General features: G+C 50.8%; 2 protein-coding genes and 1 long non-coding RNA gene across 7 annotated transcripts in view; 1 reads left to right on the top strand and 2 right to left on the bottom strand.

Annotated features, from left to right (window-relative positions):
• Positions 1–307: 307 nt before the first annotated feature.
• MRPL48 (mitochondrial ribosomal protein L48) lies at positions 308–5,336 on the bottom strand. Of its 4 annotated transcripts, none has more exons than XM_027699779.1 (8): positions 5,034–5,331; positions 4,746–4,798; positions 4,540–4,607; positions 4,130–4,215; positions 3,061–3,233; positions 1,809–1,911; positions 1,064–1,153; positions 308–516 (listed from the first exon to the last, which is right to left on the bottom strand). In XM_027699779.1, the coding sequence occupies exons 1-8, from the start codon at positions 5,052–5,054 to the stop codon at positions 442–444; spliced, it is 669 nt and encodes a 222-aa protein (XP_027555580.1). In that variant the 5' UTR covers positions 5,055–5,331; the 3' UTR covers positions 308–441. The 4 variants fall into 4 exon arrangements, with proteins under 4 accessions (XP_027555580.1, XP_027555582.1, XP_027555579.1 ...); XM_027699781.1 differs by having other exon boundaries at positions 4,540–4,577; positions 5,034–5,328; XM_027699778.1 differs by lacking the exon at positions 308–516 and having other exon boundaries at positions 596–1,153; positions 5,034–5,336.
• A 1,923-nt stretch (positions 5,337–7,259) lies between these two features.
• LOC113975637 lies at positions 7,260–9,058 on the bottom strand. The gene is made up of 2 exons (XR_003536861.1): positions 8,967–9,058; positions 7,260–7,489 (listed from the first exon to the last, which is right to left on the bottom strand). It is a non-coding gene; the product is annotated as an uncharacterized LOC113975637 (long non-coding RNA).
• Positions 9,032–19,314, top strand: part of RAB6A (RAB6A, member RAS oncogene family) — a 44,315-nt gene continuing 34,032 nt past the window's right edge. For both annotated transcript variants that reach the window (XM_027699852.1, XM_027699851.1), the window contains exon 1: positions 9,032–9,188. In XM_027699852.1, coding sequence (XP_027555653.1) covers positions 9,119–9,188 — 70 coding nt within the window. In that variant the 5' untranslated portion in view covers positions 9,032–9,118. The remainder of the gene's footprint in view (positions 9,189–19,314) is intronic.

The raw sequence follows: 19,314 nt of genomic DNA, 5'->3' as shown, positions 1-19,314 counted from the left end.
TTTGGGGGAGAGTGTTAATGAGTTACTTTCCCTGTGTTTAGTGGAAGGTCCTTAAAAGTGGGGGGGGAAAACTTCCAAACAAACCAGTTTGGAATAGTTTTCTCTTGGAATCCACCAAATCTGCTTAGAACAGAATTCCTGGGATTGTTGCAGCACAGCATTATTCACCTGCAGGGATTTCTGTGGAAATTCCCACCCGTCAAAAGCAGAACAGACAGGAATAAAAGAATAAGGAAGAACTGAAGGAATGTAAAGCCACATTCCATTGTGTGGAATTCCACTGCTCCCAGTACAAACCAGTCAGGTATAAACACATTATTCATCTTTATTGAGACAACCAACAGTGGGAATTCCTTCCAATTCACCGAGTTCTCAGCACAGTGCTCATGGAATCCCCCTCTGGAGGCTGGAGCAGCCCCTGGATGGAGCAGTTTTCCTCACTCAGCCCATCTGTGCCAGCAGCTCTTCCAGCTCTGGCCGAGCCTTCAATCTGCTCTTGAAGTCGGCTTCTGTGTGCTGTGGAGGGAGGGAAAACCAGCCAAGGAAATCAGGATTAACAGGAAAAACTAAAGGCTGAAATGCCCTGGGAGTGGGAAGTCACTCAGTGCTGGAAAACTGTTGGGCTTCTCAGAAAACCCAAGTTTAACCCCCCACTCCAGAGCGAATTCCATCAAAACAGGGCACAGTGTTTGGGTTTCCTGTCTCAGCTTTGCTCCCAACTGCTCCATGAAGCTCCTGGGGATTCCAGGATAAGTGGTGGAGCAATGGTGGAGTGAAACATTCCCTTTGGACTCATGTGGCAGCAAAGGAAAGGAACCTGCAACCTGCCATGTCCTGTGGATCTGTGGGACTGGCTGGGAAGTGGCACCAATTAGAGGAGGTTAAATGGGGAAGGAAGGAATTGGAAGCAGTGGGTTTTCATGGAGAAGGGAGGGCCTGGCTCTGGGACATCCTGGATACCCTAGGCCCAGAGCAGGAGCAGCCTCAGGAATTTCAAAAGAAATTCCTGACATGGATCATCTCTGCTCCTTGAAAGGAAAGGCACTGGGAAATGCAAACATACCTGTTTGATGAGGAGATGGACCCCCTCGGGCTGGTTACTCTGGATAACCTCCAGGAGTATCGGAGCAAACGTGGAACTCAAACCACTGATCTGAGGGAAGGAATGACAGAGCTCCAGGACAACCATCCCAGGACAGTTTGGGTTGGAAGGGACATTAAACATCATCCCATTCCACCCCCTGCCACGGGCAGGGACACCTCCCGCTATCCCAGGTTGCTCCAACCTGGCCTTGGACACTTCCAGGGATCCAGGGGCAGCCACAGCTTCTCTGGGAAATCCATTCCAGGGCCTCACCCCCCTCACAGGGAAGAATTTCTTCCCACTATCCCATCTAACCCTGTGCTTTGTCCACATGAATCCATTCCCCCTTGTCCTGTCCATCCATCCCTTGTCCCCAGTCCCTCTCCAGCTCTCCTGGAGCCCCTTTAGGCCCTGGAAGGGGCTCTGGGGTCTTTTGAAGCTGTTCCTAACAGTATTTTTAAACTTCATGGAATTTTTCCAATCATCCATCCTTAACATGGCTTTTCTAGCTCTTGTATGGAGCATTCTGCAGAAAATGGGTAATAAATGTGGTGCCATAAAGCCAGGAAACCTCTTCCTGCTTCCACTTTGGGGGGAACTTTCAGTAAGAGATCAAATTAAGGCTTTATGCCCAAATTACACCTTTCAGCTCCAGCTGTGGAGGGGTTTGGAGAGCCTGTGCTGCAGGAGAACCACAGGAATATCAGGAAACAGCAGTTCCTACCTGGACAACCCTCTGGTGGGTGGTAAGGACTGCATCCAGCTGCATCTTGGATCCTTTCTCTTCCAGGAACAGCACCTCGTTGGTTTTGGTGGGCATGGCATAGCTGGGGGAGCCAGAGGGCAAAGCTTAGGACAGGCAGGACATTCCCTGTCCTAAGGACATTCCCAGTGCTCCACAGGGATGGATCAACCATCCAAGGAGATGAACTTTCCATGAGGAATTAATTCTGCAAACAATGTGTCCTGCAAAGGAAGCACTGGCAGAGGCCAGGGTTTTATGGGAGGGGGATGAAGGAGAAGCTTGGAGCACCTGGTGCCAGGAAAAACCTGGACTGGCTCCAAACACCAGCCTGAGACATTTTACATTCTCTGTAGTTGAAGGAAAGCAACAGTTCTGACTTATTTTGTCATCAGGGACAGAGCTAAAAACTGCTGCTGCAAAGCACCACTCCAAAGACGTTGTTCTCCCCTCAAATTTAACAGGAATACGACTGGGCAGTGGAGCAGACCCTGCTCCCAGCAGGATTCCAGAGACCTCAGCATCCCAATCCCCATTTCCACAGCACCAATTACATCCTTCTGCCCACCTTTTCCACTACAATTTTCACTCCAAGGGCAATTCCTTCCTTTCTGGACACACTGAACCAGGTCCAACCTCAGAGGGCGGAACTGAAAATCCACGTTTTGGAGAATCCACCACTGTTTTCATTCCCTCATGGCAACTCAGGGCTTCTCCCAGTGCCTGCAGCTCCTTGGGAGCACTTCAGCACTGAGGTGCTTCCTCACATCCCTCAGGCATTAAATCCCAAGCTGCTGTTGGGAATAATCCTGTTTGGGATCTGGTGTTTACCTAAAGCATCCTCTGCTCCCAAAGTGAAGCAGCAGGAAGCTCATCCAGCACCTCAAGGGCTTTCCCAAGTTCATTCCAGTTTGGATAACCAGCATCACTCACTGCACAGAGCCTGGATCAAACACCAGGAAGGAAAACCAGCAGGAAATGTCAGGTTTAAAGCCTTAAACAATAACATTAAACCCAGAGGCTTAAAGCCCTTTTTTCCTCAGAGGAATGAGATGGAGCCAGGTATTTTTTCCTTGCTGGAACAAGCCCATTTGAACCTTCCTCATGTGAATAAACTCACAAAACTGTAGGGACACACAGAAAGAGAACAAGGGGCGGAGCAGAGGTTTGGATTTACATCCACATGGGAATCAGAAGGACTGGATGGTGCCCTGGTCTCCGAGGTGTCCCTTACCTCTCGTTGACCTTGATGGAGAGCCTGTTGCAGAGCCTGTGGACATACTGGGCAAAGTGCTCCACCAGGCACATGTCGTAGGAAGTCATCTGGATGTTGACATCTCCATACTCAAACTCAGTGCCAGGATTGATCTCCTTCATCTGCACTCTGTCCTTTTTCTTCTTTGGAGTCTGTTTTCCAAAACAAAACAAAACAAAACAGGGAGTTTTGAGCGACGCTGGAAATAAAACCCCGCCGGGTCTCCCGTGGGGCTTCTCCTCTGACAGGGGTTTGTCAGCCACATCCCAGCCCATCCCTGCTCCCTCTCCCTGCCTAAAAACTGGGATGGTGTTATCCTGACAGCTCTTCTCAGCTCAGTTCTTGGATGGCAGGAAAAATACCCCAGAGAAAACATGTCCGTATTTTTAATTTCTTCCAGAGAAAATTAATTTCTCCCAGAGGTAAAAAAAAAAGAGGGAGTAGAAACAGCAGGAATACAACTCCTTTTTCTTTCAGGTCCTGTGCACAAGGCAGCTGGCTTGGTGTTGTTTCCTCCTTCCACAAAAAGTGGTCATCTTTCCAGGGAATGTCAAAAGGTGACATGAAAATAGGACCTGCTCACAATAATTCAGGTGTGAAATCCAGCAGGAGGAGGAAATTTCTCCCTCCCAAGGGAATTTCCACGGGAATGTGCTGGACAAAATGAAGGCTCTGAGTGGGGGAACTTCATGGAATCATGGAATGCTTTGGCTTGGAAGGCATTTTAAAGCTCATCCAGTGCCATTCCCAACCTTCCGCTATCCCAGGTTGCTCCAACCTGGCCTTGGGCACTCCCGGGGATGGGGCAGCCACAGCTTCTCTGGGAATTTCATCCCAGCCCCTCCCCACCCTCCCAGGGAAGAATTCCTTCCCAATATCCCATCTAACCCTGTGCTTTGTCCATGTGAATCCACACCCCCTTGTCCTGTCCCTCCAGGAATGTCACACAACATTTTTCCCCAAGAGAAGCAGCAGGAAACGATGCCATTATTCCCTTTGGATGTGATTTATCAGCCATGGAATTCATAAAATAATTCCTTCTGCCTACCTCTGCTGGGAGCAGGTATTTATACCTCCCAATTCCATGAGTAGGACGGGCTTTGTAGGATCTGTGGCAACTCAGGAGAGCAGCACCTGGAAATGGAAGCAGAACTCCTGTCCCAACTCCCAACTCCTGCTGGGTGTGGGCAGCCACAAATAAGGAAGGAAGAGATTAAAAATATTCACTTCTCAGGTGAACTCTCAAGGCAACAACAAAGAAGAATAAAAGAGGGCTGTGGGTAGTTTGGGAGACCAGGGAAATGTTACAAAAAAAGAAAAAAATTGTTAGGAAAAAACATATGGAAGTGGAAGAGCATCAGCTCAGGTTATTTAACCAGCCCAAAATTGGCTAAAAAAACCCCTTAAATTAAAGGAAACACAAATGCTCAATTTATTTGGGTTAACAACGGACTTTACCTGCAGCACACAGATGGTTTTCTCTGGGTGTTGATGCTCTGGAGGAAACAAGACAATGATTAAAAGTTCTGTAAGAAACAAGATAATCATTAAAAGCTCTGATTTCCCCCACCCATGGAAAAATATGTGGCAAATCTCCTCTGGCCATTTTTGGGGTGTTTTCAATGCCTGTTACTGCGTTTTACTCCCTGGTTTCAGGCACTCACCTGCTAAGGGCAAACAGCTGCCTGAGCATCGCTCCCTTCTCCCAGCACAGCGCCTGGAATGGCCGAAACACAAAGAGAGTGGTAGATCCTCAGGGAATTGTCACCAGCACCCCCAGATTACAGCAGGGACAGGAGCCAGGGGACGGCTGGAGCTGTGTCAGGGCAGGGTTAGGCTGGATATCAGGGAAAGGTTGTTCCCCCAGAGGGTGATGGGGCACTGAACAGGCTCCCAGGCCCATCCCTTCTCTGTGTGTCCCCCATTCCCGTTCCCATTCCTGATCCCTGTACCTTCGGCACCGCCGCCATCATCCCATCCTCGGTCCGTCGCTCAAACCGTCCCCCCACAGGGCCCCGGTGCGCCAAGCCCGGGTCCCCCCCGCCCCACGGCTCCCGCCCCGCGTTCCGCCCACCGACAGTTCCAATTTTCGGGCAGCTCCGCGTTCCGCCCGCCAAGGCCTCACAGAAGCGGCAGTTTCTGGACAACCCGCGGTGCTGGCGGGGCCCCGGAGCCCTGCGGGAGGCGGCGGGCAGGGTGCGGGGGTCCAGGCGGTAATGGCGGACACCTCATCTCTCCGTCCCCGCACACACCGGGCAGCGCCGCCTGGCGGCAGCAGCTGCACAGCGCGCCCCACCCTACACCAATCACCGCGCGCTTCGCTGGCTATGGCCCGCCCTCCACCCGCTCCTCGCTCGCTGATTGGGCACTCGTCGCGTCTATCACGGCGCGGCGGCCATGTTGAGTGTGGCGTGGCCACGTGGCGGTGTCGTGTATAGCGTCCGACCCCGCCCCTGGAGGCGCCATCTTGAGTGTGGGTCCGGCGGCCATCTTGAGTGTGGGTCCGGCGGCCATCTTGAGTGTGGCGTCGCGGCGGCCATTTACTTCGTCCTTTATTTTTATTTCTTTACTTATGTCTTTAGAATGACTAAATCCTGAGTGCAGGAAGGTTGGGCTGGGAGGGACCTCCTCCCTGATTTCCCAGCGGCGAGAGACAAGGTGGGCACGGGGGTCTGCCTGGGAAGAGATGGACTCTGTGCGGTCCTTGGAGCCCCCCAAGCCTGGACAGTCTGGAGTTGGCTCAGGAAAACCCATCCCGTGCCAAACTGCCTCCTCCTGCCTCTTCCAACAAACCGTCCTTTCTCCCAGGCTCTTCCCTGCTCCCTTCTCTCCTGCCTAGCCCCGCTTTTCCCCCTCCTTCCTTGGCCGATGCTCCAGAGCCCCCATCTCAGATCTGTTCCTCCTGGGTGGATCAGCTGGAATTTTGTGTGAGGCCTCATTCCCTCTCCAATTGCTCTCGGCAGGAGCTGTCAGGGCTTCTGGTGGACTTTCTCCCTCCAGTTCATCTGAGTTCATCCACGTGGCAAGTCTCCTAGTGCCTTTGCTTCCTGGAGGGAACGTGGAGGGGGCAGAGGGAACCCACCTCACCTTTGCTCCCTCCTCCACAACGCAAGGACACAGATTCCCAGCTCCAAGCTGTGTTTCCCTGCCGCTCCCGGCTCATGACAGAAGGGCCCACGTGGATGTTGTCCTGCCCTTTGATCCCACCTGGCCAGCCCCAGGCAGAGGGAATGATGCTTGAGGAAGGAGCCTGAGCTGGGTTAAGGCCGGCACTCCCATTCCAGAAAACCTGGGCTTCTCCTCCCAGGAACTTTGAATCCCCAGAGGAAACTGAGGAGGGGCTGCTGTGCCTGGAGGGGACTGGCTGGGCCTGTGTTTTTGAGGAAGTTGTGATGAGCACCACCATTAAGAGCACATCCAAGATGACTCCTTATTCCATGCCCTCAAACGCTGAGTGCCCATGGAATGGGGCTGCACCCCTTAATTCCCTTTTCCCCTCCTGGAAGCAGATCACTCCTCTCTCCATGACAGCATCTTCCTCATCTCTCCTGCTCTTGATTTTCCCTGGATACAAAGATAGTGCTGCTCTTGGCAGCTTGTTCTGGTGGCTGAGCAGCCTCCCTGTTGGGAACATGGCCCTTATTTCCAACTGGAACGTGCCTTTCTTTGCCTTTTGAATGTTTCACAGCCAGGGAGCAGAATCCCTGTTGCAGGAGCGCAACCTCCCAACCTTTCTGTGACATTTGAAAAGAGAAGCTGAGGTGACTCAATGATTTCCTTTTTTATGTAATGCACTAAAAAAAACACCAGGCAGCTTTTCCTACTTTTTTAAAGGCTTCCCAGGCTGCAGAGAGGGATTGTTTCATCCATCCTTTTCTGCCTCACTGCAGGTTTCTCCCTGCCACAGAGCTGGATGTGCCCACACAGCCGGAATTCTGGCACCTGCCCCTCCTCAAGCAGCAAACCTGGAGGAGCAAAGCTGCCCTGGGAGAGTGGAGATCCAGCACCTGGAAGTTTCCACTTCTTTTCAGGCTTGTCCCGTGACAAAAACAATCCAAAAGTGTTTAAATACACCGTGGAAGAAAACCTCTGGTTTTCTGTGTCTCCTCCTCTGCCTTCAGCCATTGTTTTCCATGGGATCTGCAGGAAAGATCCCAGAATCCACCCTGACACATAAACAAGGACAATATATGTATTTAAAATTTGAAAATATTTAAAGCAGGTCTCTGACAGTCTGAATTGGTGCAGGAGAGCAGCCACACAACTGCTATGGATGTGCTCCCAGATGCTGGGTGTGGAGCTGGATGTGAGCTCCTGCTCCTGCTCAGATCTTCATTAAAACTTGTTTAAATTTAATCACCTGGTTAAAGACACTTTTTCCTCCTTTAGTTCACTGGCAGTTCAAGGCCTGGAAAACAAAGCAAAACAACACCTTGGAGAAGCAGTGAATAACATCGAGGGAGTATAAATGAAACAATCAAAAATAGAAAGGTTTTCAAAGCAGGGGATTAAACAAGCATTTCCCTGACCATCAGAGCAGAGGGGCTCTGGAACAATCTCCCAGATGGGAAAAAAGGTGGACAACCTACTCGATTCCAGGTGGAAAATACCCTGTGGAGCTTTATTTGGACCTTGTTGAGTAGATTATAAGAGATTTGGACCAACATGAATACGACCATGGGGCAGGAGCTGCAGACCCCGGGGGGCTCTGTCATCCAGCACGTTTTTGTTTCAGTGGGATATTCAGTTATTCAGTGGGAGCAGCAGGTGAAGCCCCAGGAACCCCCCAAAATCACATTTTGTGTTCACATTCCAGCCAGAGAGTCTCGATCAGGACGGGATTGCACCAGTGTGGGAGAGGAGGGAGCAAGGCTGCACTGACAGGAGACATCCCAAAGCCAAGGTTTAACCAGGAAGGGCCAGGATGCAACTGGGAAACTCCTAATGCGCCGAACCTTGAGGGCAAAATGGGGAGAAATGGGCAAAAAATAGCTATAAAGGGAGAGCTGGCCCCAAGGCAGAGGGTCCCCTGCAAAAGGATGAGTGGGAATCATTGACCTTCCTGGAAAATGTCACCCTCTCTGAGGGATGTGCTGGGGACATCGTGGAGCGAGGGTCTCCGGAGATGCTCTGAGAGGAATATCCGTATCCATTTGGGATTAAGCCTTTGGTTTGAAGGACTGTGCTGGTTCCTCCCCGGAGCCCGTGTGGGCCGGGCACATCCTTGTGCTGTGCTGACGCTGAGGCTGTTTCGGTGACGTGGTGAAAAGTGGTTTTATTGCAGCTGGAGAACTGGTGGGAGCTCCCACAGCAGCCAAAACGGCCCAGATCTGCCCCAAAAAGGGCTCCAGGGGCTGGATTCCCTCTGCTCTGGGACAGGCTGGAGCGCCAGGGCTGTTCACCTGGAGAAGGGTCTGGAGAGACCTGAGAGCCCCTTGCAGGGCCTAAAGGGGCTCCAGGAGAGCTGGAGAGGGACTTGGGACAAGGGATGGGGGGACAGGACAAGGGAAATGGATTCACATGGACGAAGCACAGCGTTAGATGGGATACTGGGAAGGAATTCCTGGCTGTGAGGGTGGGGAGGGGCTGGAATGGTTTTCCCAGCGGAACTGTGGCTGCCCCATCCCTGGAAGTGTCCAAGGCCACGTTGCAGCACCCCGCTCTGGTGGAAGGTGTCCCTGCCGGCGGCACGGGGGGCTGGAACGGGCCGATCCCTCACGTCCCTCCCGGCCCGCCCCATTCCCGCTCCGTGAGGGCGGGGAGGCTCCCAGGGCGCGTGCGCGGGGCGGGCGGAGCGGCGGCTCCGGGAGCGCGGGGGGGGGAGAGAGCGGCGGCACCGACACCGGCACCGACACAGAGACAAGACACAGACACCGGCACCTCACCGGGCTCCGCAGCCTTCGCCGGGGAGCGGCAGCACGGGGAGGAGGACGAGGAGGAGCAGGAGGAGGAGAAGGGCGGAGAGCAGCGGGAGCGGTCGCGGGTCCCGCCGCGGGGAGCGGAGCGAGCGCGGGGCGGCGGCGGCGGCTCCTCCATCATGTCGTCGGGCGGGGACTTCGGGAACCCGCTGCGGAAATTCAAGCTGGTGTTCCTGGGCGAGCAGAGCGGTGAGTCACCGCCCGCCTCGGGCCGGGAAAAGGGGGGGATCCCTTCGGACACCCGCCCGACCTCGGGGGAGCAGGAGGGGACCCCGCTCGTCACCCTCCGTGACACCCACCCACCCACCCCCGTGGGGGCATAAAGGGACCCCACTCCTCACCCTTCCTGACACCCACCCACCCCCGTGGGGGCATAAAGGGACCCCACTCCTCACCCTCCCTGACACCCCCCCAGCCTTGTGGGGGCATAAAGGGACCCCACTCCTCACCCTTCCTGACACCCACCCACCCTCGTGGGGGCATAAAGGGACCCCACTCCTTACCCTTCCTGACACCCACTCACCCTTGTGGGGATGTAAAGGAACCCCACTCCTCACCCTTCCTGACACCCACCCACCCTCGTGGGGACATAAAGGGACCTCACTCCTTACCCTTCCTGACACCCACTCACCCTTGTGGGGATGTAAAGGAACCCCACTCCTTACCCCCTCTGACACCCACCCACCCCTGTGGGGGTCCCTTTCACTCCCATCCTCTCATAGGGGTCTGAGAGGATCCCCCTCCTCACCCTGCCTTCTGCCCCTATGGGGGTCTGAGAGGATCACCCTCCTCACCTTCCGTAGCACCCACCCACCCTCATGGGGGTCCCTTTCACTCCCATCAACCCACACAGCCTCCTGGGGTTCTGAGAGTATCACCCTCCTCATCCTCCCTGGCACCCACCCACCCTCCGTCCTGGGGGTCCCTGACATCCACCTACCCTCCCGGGAGTCTGAGGGGTTCAGCTCTGGTTTAACCCCCCCCACCAAAGCCTGTCTGATTCAGGAACAGTTGCTGATTCATTTGATCCCGGCCCCTCTGGTTTTTGGGGGGTAGGAGCCTCAATCCTCGCTGTTTTCCGTGTAAATACAGCGTTTTTCCATAATGGAGTTCTGTCTTGGCAGAGCAACGCTCTGAATATTTAATTCAGCCAGTGAGGTTTTCTTCCCTGTCTCTGGAATGAAAAAAAAAACCACCCAACCTAAATGCTGTCTCCTCCTTCCTCAGCGGAAGGCCTCTCTCTCCATTACTGCATTCCACATTTTCCCTTGGAAGAGTTTTCTGAAAAAAGCAAAAAAAGCTCCTTTATCAGCTGCTTTGTGTAATCCTGGTGAGATACTGAGCGATCTTTGACATAATGAGGAGGTGCAGAATATTTCTGTCTCAGGGCGGGGTATTTGCTCCCTCAGCCACCTTTGGTCTCTGTGAGAGAGATGATGAAATACTTGGATTTTTTTTTTTATTTTTTTGTGGGGGGCCAATGACTTATATCTCGGTATTTCCTCACTCATGTGGGTGAGCTTGATGATAAGGCTGTCATTGAAATTATTCACCGGTGGTTTTCTTTAGTCTGTGTCTTTAATCCTTTTTTATTTCGTGGTTTTGGGGTTGAAACAGCTCTTTTTCGTATCAGGAATTTGGAGAGCACAGGTGCAACTTGGGTATTTATTATTTTTTGGGAGGGTAAGTCACCTGATGTACTTGCTGAGGTGATGTTTGGCCAGCCATTTTATGAGGATTTTGGAAGAGGGTCATGTGTAGAAAATGCTGGGTTTTTTGTGGGGGTTTTTTGTTTGCTTGTTTGTTTGTTTTCCCCAGGTATTTGACAACAGCAATTTTAAATATTAGCAATACATTTGCAAAATGTTTGACTTGTATTCCTGTATTTCTGAGCTTCAATATCCCGAAGCTTTTCCTCCATGGAAGGTTGTGGCACCTGGTGCAGCTCTTAAATCTCAGCAGCTCTTTTATACACGTGCATTTCTTGTCTCTTGCAGCAGACATAACATGAGATATCTCCTTCCTGTAGGAATTTTTTCCCTCTCAGCTCATCATCTGTGTTTGTACTGGGAGGTTTTAAATAATTCGTGGTCGTGGCATCAAATGTAAGGAGGAGAGAAGGGATTCTGTGGGTACAGCAGAGCGAGATGCTCCCGACTGGATATTCATCCCTGCAACTGCTGCCTTGGCCGAGGCTTAGGGATGGGTGGGAGCTGATTTGAATCCAGGGCCTGGCCAGCAGCTGCAGTCCTGCCTTTGTCTGGGATGCTGGGGATGGATGATTCCGTGCCTGCTCCGTGCTCAGTGTGTCCCTGCATCCCGTGGGTGCTGCAGCGTGGGCACGTTCCAGCACGGAGCTCGTGGATGAGTCTGTGCTGGAGACACAGCTTTTCCTGAATTGAATCTCCTCAGATGTCTCTGCCATGATGTCATTCCCTGCCATTTTTTATTTTTTTTTTCCCTGCCCAGAGGGAGCATAGCTCCCATTCCAAATAATCTTTGGAAACCATTGCAGAAGAATCTCTGCTGCTGCAAGAAGGGGAGCTGGAGCGGGCTGTGCTCACACCTTTGTTTGGAAGGGCGAGGGAATTGCAGGAATAAAAGTTTTTCCAAAAGCAGGTTTTGCATCTGAGGGGATCTTTGTACAACTGTTGCTCTGGGTTGGTGCATTGGCTCCCTGTTTGGCTGGAAGGTTTGTGTGCCCTGTTGGAAGGCCATAATTAAAGGTATCCCACTGCTGCTGCTGGGGAGGCTGAGTGCTCCTGCTCCATGTACATCCGAGGGCTCCAGGATGACAAATGGAATGTCACAAAGGGCTGCCATGGCCGTGAGCTGCCTCAGCAGTCAGAGCTGTACACGGCCTCTCCAGCAAATGCTATGGCTAAGGAAATCTGCACTGGAATTCCTTCCAGGGTCTGCAGTGGTACAGCCTCGTTCCATGGCAGATCTGGGAGTGTTTTATTCCTGTCTGGAGTGGGGTTGCACGGCGGATGCAGTGCCTGGTTTTCTCCGCTCCCCTCAGCCATGTTGTGGGAGTCCAGTGCTGTATTCCCGTGGACTGCAGTGATCCTGCCTGCTCCTGCTGTTCACCACTAGCTGCAGGTTCTTTTTGCTGTGCTAAGATGCTGATTTTCCCCTGCTCCTTGCTCCCCAAAATCTCCAGGGTTTGTCCCCCAGCCCCTACCCAGCCCAGCCCTGCCACATGTGCTGGGGATGCATCACCAGCCTGCAACATCATCCGTGTCCAGCCAGGAGAACCTTCTCCTCCTCCTCCTCCTCCTCCTCCTCTCTTTCCATCCCTTATTTTTTTTAACTTACACCAGCAACTTCCCCAGTACTCCCCTTAATTGAATTACTCTCCTCAATGATTGAAGATTATACAGAGTGTAGCAGTTTTAAATATGCTAATCTTTGCTGAAAAGGCAGGGAGAGCTCTGTGCTGGGGGATTAGATGGAGCTATTGTGTGTGGGGAAGTGTGTTTCTTACTGCCTTTGATCTGCTTTTATCAGGTGGGTTTTATCAGCCCTAATACCTCAGGTTTGAGGAATTCTGGTTTCTGGGTCACACCAGTTAATGTACACATCACCTATATTGGGGTGGCTTGCAGAAAATACGATACAAATTCAAACATTAATAATTATTGCATAGGAACACCTCAACTTCTTCATAAATGGATTTATTTTTTTTTTTGATTGAGTGAGCAGAACTGAACGCAACAGAAATATTTGCCCATCACGTGAGTTTCTGCTGCAGCTTCCATTGGTGAGCAGGTCTGAAGGGCATCGGTGTGTCCAAAAGGAGCCCCCGTTGTCTCTCTCTCTCTCTGTGGTGGCATTTCTGCGTTGAGGGAGATCCTGGAGGAAAACTACAACCATTTTTTAATCAGGAACCGAGAGTTTTAATATTGCAAAGATAGGGGCAGCGTAATAACTCGTGGGCTATAACTGTTTGGGGAGCACTAACGAGCTGTGCTGTTGCATAACTGCTGGTCCAGGCCCTGCTGAGCAGGGTGTGTTTTACTGGATGGCTGGAGAACTGCGGGTGCTTCGTGTGTAACCTGAAGCTGGTGTCACCCTGCTCACGGTCCTGCAGGGGCTGCCATCCCTGTGCAACTTAAAACTCCCTTGGTTTTAAGGAATTCTCAGCTTACCAGCTCCAGAGAGCTGTTGGTTTGTCCCACTGGTGGTTTAAAAAGCTCATCCCCTTCCCTCCTGTTTAATTTCTTGATGCTGGTTTTCCACTGGATATTTGGGGTTGTATTTGGACTGTGTGAGTTTTCCAGGGGTTGTTGAATTTGGGGTTCTTGGGTACATGTGGAATATCAGCAGTGCATCCCAACAGAGGGGAAGTCAGGCAGAAACACCAGGGTGGAGGAACAGCATGGATGAACCAGGAGCTCCTGGACAACCTCAAAGCCAAAAGGGAAGCCCACAGAGGGTGGGAGCAGGGACAGGTGGCCTGGGAGGAACATACAGGAATTGCTGGGAGAAGAGAAGGCTCCAGGGAGACCTGAGAGCCCCTTCCAGTACCTGAAGGGGCTCCAGGAGAGTTGGAGAGGGACTGGGGACAAGGGATGGAGGGACAGGACACAGGGAATGGATTCACATGGACAAAGCACAGAGTTAGATGGGATATTGGGAAGGAATTGTTGGCTGTGAGGGTGGGGAGGCCCAGAGAAGCTGTGGCTGCCCCTGGATCCCTGGAAGTGTCCAAGGCCAGGTTGGAGCAACCTGGGACAGTGGGAGGTGTCCCTGCCATCCCCAACCAGTCTGTGGTTCTTTCCCAGTGTAACCAGCTTGGGGTCTGATCCCTCCTCGCTGTCCTGAGGACCTTGAATTCCACCATTTCTCATTTCCACCATTCCTCTTTCCCCCCATCCCTTCCTGCAGCGATGCCTGTCAGAGAAAAAGGCCTCAGTGTTTTGTGGTGCCTTTTGATCCCTGGCTATTTGTGGAAGCCTCTGAAGGAGCTGCATCTGCTCTGGAAAGGAGGAGTAGCTGTGCCTTTCTGCACTCTGGTATCTGTTCTGTCTCTGCAGCTGAGAAATGATTTGGGATTTTAACCAAATGATCATCTTGTCCCTTGATGTGACACGGTCTGTTGAGGGGTGTGGTGGTACCTGGCACTTGATCCAGGCTCTGCAAAGCCCAGGTCTGAAGGTTTTGGTGGAGATGTAAATGGGACTAATGGAGAAACAAAGGTAAGGAACCTCCTCTGAGGCCACCTCAGCAGACAATGGAGCACTTGGGAATTATCAGAGCCATTTTTTTCGGCTTCACTGATGGTTAAAAACCTGTCTCCTGTAACGAATTTGGGAGGAAATAGCTGCCTTCTCGTTACCTGGTAATTTAGTGCAGATGTTTAAAGGCTTTTTGTTGCCTTCATGCACATCCAAGTACCTGTTGTGTTCACTAATGATGATAAAACCCCAAATAACCACCCCAAAACGAGCCAACTAAAGCTCTCCACGCTTTGGCTGTGGCTCAGAAGGAATCACATTTGGCTGTCTCAGATTTTTCAAGTCACCCCCCAGAATTCACCTGTGAGTCCTGTAACCTGTAAAACAGTTACCTTGTGATACATGGATGTTTCTGAAAGGATGTGGGAATGCTGACCCACCTCTGGGATGGAGCAGGGAAGAGACCTCAGAGGTTGGTCAAGGGTTGGACTTGGTGCTCTCAGGAGGCTTCTCCATCCCAGATGATTCTGTGATTCTCTAAAAGCACTGTTTTGAAAATTAAGTGATATAATCAAAGCGATTCTATTTTTGACACGTTAGTATAAATTATTTATGGAAGTAGTTTAAATGAAAAATGAGTGTCTTGGCAAACAAAATGTGGCCTTGCAGTGAAAGTAGAATTTTTCAGGCCCCTTTGCTTGGTTTATTCACTGAGCTTAACACAGAGTTGAAAAGCTAAATGGCTTCTTTGTTTTCCCCTCAGCATAACCCAAACTCTTCTGGCTCTAATATGTTGAAAGGCCCAGGGACAGTGAGCAGTTGAATCAATTATTTTACAGCAGGTATTTGCCTTTTTATGTTCAAATCACGGTGGGCTAAATATGTTTTGGAATATTGGAGTGATATTAACTGGGAAAAAAAAAGACTTTTTATGTGTTTTCAGTACTATTTAACTCTTATCCAAATGCATCACAAGGAAAAAGATAATCTGGGAAGCAAATATTATGTGAAATTAAATGTAAATAAGTTCTTGTCCTCAGTGGGAGCTCTGGGTTGTGGAGCCCCTTGCTGGCTTCTGGCTGCCTCCTGTGGAGTCTGGAAAAGGGAATTCAGCCTTCCACTTGGGAAGGAAGTCCTTATTCAGCTGTCCAGCACAATGGTGCATTTGTTTAATTGGAGTTCTTAGAGTGAGGGTGGAACTTTCCTTTTTTTTTGTTCTCCTGTCAGCGCGTCCTTTCTGCTGGAAAACCGGGATGAGTCCGCGCTGCCGGAACGCCAGAGCGTGGTTTTCCGAGTCCGTTGGACTTGTGGCATGCCCAGGGTGATGCCAGCTGGTTTTTAGTCCCAGCGGGAAGCTGAGGGATACATCCTGGGATGTCTTGGAGTTTGACTTCCAAAGCATTTTTCCGAAGCCCAACGCCAAATCCTGAGGTGAAAAATTCTGATGGTGGTTGGAACCCGACAAAGTGAGGATGTTCTCCAAGGTCTTTTCCTTCTCCTTAGGGGTTTTTGCCCATGGCAGTTGCTTCCATTTTAATGCTTGGATTTGGGGCTCGTGGAAGAGCATCCATGCCTTGAGTGGCTGCCAGCATTCCCTGGAGATGCCACCCAGCTATTCCGAGCTTCACAGGCTCGTGGTGTTCTCTCAGCCAGACTTGTGTAGGTGTTCCCAACACACAGAATTCAGGCTTTGCTTTGAATCCAAAGCGTGTTTGTCCAGGATGGAAAGGGTTGGGAAGAAATACTGGAGCAGGTTTGTGTTCAGGGGCAGGTCTGAAACCTGCTGAGGAGGAAATGTTCCTTCAGTTGGTCTCCTTGCCTTGAGTTGGGATCACTCAAACCCCTGTACTGGTGACATTTGTGCCACACAAGGGCCATTTATCCCGCTGAGGGACTTGTTTGTAATGATTTGCTTCCAGAAGGAGCAAATCAGCAACTGCTGCAGGAAAAAAAACCCAAACAAACCCACTCCAGCATTTCTGTAATTAAAGCAGAGGGCAGTTTATTCCCTGCTTCCTGTCTGGGCCTCTGTGTAGATCTGAGTTACAGCCAGGTCATTCTCCCAGTGTTCCTGATCTGTGCCACGCAAGGGGAAGGGGAATTAGAGCTGGAATAGCTGTGAACTGAAAGGAGAGGGGCCCTGGGAGGGTGGCAAAGCTCCAAGCAGTGGCTGATGCCGGATGGACAGGATCCCTGTCACTCTGAGCTTCACCAAGGGGTGTAGGGAGCTGTTGCTGGAGTTGGGAAGAGAGAATTCCCACTCCCAGGGTGGGAGTTTGGCCCTGCAGAGGCTCTGGAGCTGCCCAGGAGCGGGCAGGCAGTTGGATCAAGGGAAGTGCAGGAATGTTTCTCTGCAGCTTCCTTTGGTTTAGTGGAGATGTTGCCTTTTCTGGGAAATATTCCCTCGTTGCTGTCCTGCTGGCACAGGAATGGCCATGAGAACCCTCTGTGGCAGTGACAGGAGGGTTTTATTTAATTATTTAATAATCCCAGACTGAAGGGATCTGGACTGGATGGGTGATGGAATCACCCAGTGGAGGAGGAAGTGGAGGGAACATTCCCTTTCCAAGGAAGTTCTGCCTCCTTTTTGGCTTTCCTGGACAGCAGTGTCCAGGTCTCCATGCTGGAGCTTTGCTGCCTTCTTTGCCTTGTCTACATTCCCTGTTTATTTTTTCACTTCCCCTTATTTTTGTTACTGAAGCAGTTTTTTGGGGGTTATGTCCTCGGCTCTCTCAAAATGGCTGGAAAATCACTGTCCCTGCATAAAAACCAGGATGGCTCTGCTGCTGCTGGTTGGGATAAAGCTGGAGGTGAATCCCTCAGCAGCTGGAGGCAGCTGGAGTTTGGTGGATCATTGCAAGGAAATCCTTCCCTCTTTCATTTCCTGACCTTGGAATGCTGTACACAGGCTTTGCTCTTCCAGTTCCTGTGATCCCTTCTGAGCTTCCCAAGCTACCTCTTGATATCAATCCTTTATCAGTTCAACTCATAATTATAGCCCTATTCTTTCTGTGCTTCCGACTTCCCAGTGGAGTTATCCTTGGCCTTTTTTCCCTGAGCACTCACCAGAGTGGCTTTTATCCACCATCCTACAATCCTGACCACGATTCTCTTCCACTTTTTTCTGTTTTTAGCTGCTCTTAAACCACAATGTGCCTTTTTTTTTTCCCCCCTGACACTGCATAAACAGCAGGCAGATCAAACGCTCGTGTCCCACAAAATTGACCTCTTTATTTGGATGCTCTAGTGCAGCAGGAGACTTGAAAAGGAGCTTTTCCCAGGGACAAAAAAACCCCAACTTTTCCAATCTTGTCTCACCTGCTGCTTTGGGGTTAAAATATTTCCCCCCTCTCCCTATCCAAAGGGCTGAGAGGCTTCTCTCTGTAGGTTTGGTGGACTCTGGGCTGTCACAGTGAGTAATTTACAGGTAAATATAAAATTCCTTGGCCTTGGGGATGCTAAAAGTTCACTTTAAATGGTTGGTGGAGACTTGCACAGCTAAGAACGAGTCAAAGGCTGTGAGATCTGACTCCAGATCCCAGGAAGGTCAAAGATCTGGTTCCAGATCCCAGGAAGAGCAAAGGCTTTCCAGCGTTACCTTTTGGGAAGTGGAGGAGGGGAAGAAATGTCCTACAGGAGATCTTTGGATGTTTTGTTTCTGTGCTTTCCCCTGGATTTGGTGCTTCTGAACTAATTCCTAAAGCACCTGACTCAAGAACCAACCTGTGGTACACTTAAAGCTGTTTTTTTTTTAAGCAGGGCAGCCTGAAGATCCCAAATTATCTTCTGTGCACATTTGTATGAGGAATTGCCCACAAATCTTTTCTGTGTCATAGGAAATATTAGGGTTAAATAGGAACTTCACTGGTCCTTGCAGCCCTTATATGAAGGGATCATTCTTTTAGAAAATAGCAGAGGAGAATATTTATTTCAAGGTTCTGCGGGAGGAGAATGTTTATTTCAAGCCACTGGATCCCAACTGGGGTGTAGATCATTCTTCTCTAAAGAATTTTCTGCTCCAAACCCAATTTCTCACAGAAACACTTCCTTTGTTTTTCCATACTTGAATCCCACGATTCTTTCTGGAAGAGCCTTTTTCTAGAAAAGATCAGAATAAAATAAACACCAACTGAACTTGTTGCATGTACAATTTGGAACCAATTTTCTGTCTTTTAAAGACTTAACTTTTTAATTTTTTTAAATTATCCTTGATGGGTATCAAACCTTGGGTCTGCAGACCCTTCAGGCTCTGTGGCCTCTTCCCAAGGTGTTTGGGAAGGGACAAGTTCATTGTCAGCTGGCTTAAATTCCCTAAAAAGTGTCTGTATCTCAGTCAGGAAGTTTTTAGGAGGCTGTCCATTGGAAGGTTGGGAATTGTGATGAGCTGAGCTTGGAGTTTGGGGGGCAGGTGGAGCAGGAATGCCTGTGCTGGTGGCAATTCCCAGGAGGAAAAGCTGGCACAGCTCAGGAGCAGAGTCCTGAAGGAGGAACAGGCAGTGTAGTGTCAGAATATTCCTTGAATCCTTAACCTAAAGGATTTGTGGGATGTGTTGGCCACGTGTCTGAGGACGCCAGAGTTTCTCAAACCGTGCTGATCTCAGTTTCCACACAGTTTGGTAGAAACCAAACCATGGGTTTGTATTTTCTGCTGCTAAAAATACAGATTGTGGTCGGTTTTATTTCCTGAAACCCCGGGTTCTGTGCTGCCCTTGTCCACAGCCTGATATATCCCCGTGCTCTGGTTTCTCCAGCTGTTTTCCTGCCTGGCTCTGGGCTTGCATCACGTGTGTGTGGATGTGCAGCTCCGTTATTTCCGCACCATTCCCCAGGTGTTCTGCACACACATCCCTGTCAGCTCGGATCACACATCCCTGGAGCTCAGCTGGGCTTAAGGAATCTGCTCTGGGCGCTTTTTTCCCCCCTCACAAGCTGCCTTAAATCAGGACTGGTTTGGGATTTTCCTTCTGAAGGAACACTGGCCTGTGTCTGCCTGGAGAAGGAGTTTGGGGGAGCTCCTGTGGAAGCTCCTCTGCAACTCCCGTGGGGAAGGAGCAGAGGTCAAGTCCTGGTCCTTCCAGTGCTGCCCAGAACATGGGGGGTTCTGGGAATAACATGGAATCACTGAGGAAGAAGCT

Source organism: Neopelma chrysocephalum, unplaced genomic scaffold (assembly GCF_003984885.1).
Source record: "Neopelma chrysocephalum unplaced genomic scaffold, ASM398488v2 Primary Assembly neopelma1_141, whole genome shotgun sequence".
Classification (NCBI taxonomy): Eukaryota; Metazoa; Chordata; class Aves; order Passeriformes; family Pipridae; genus Neopelma; species Neopelma chrysocephalum.
The sequence above is the reverse complement of the archived record's forward strand: the minus strand, read 5'-3'. Positions and strand labels throughout refer to the sequence as shown.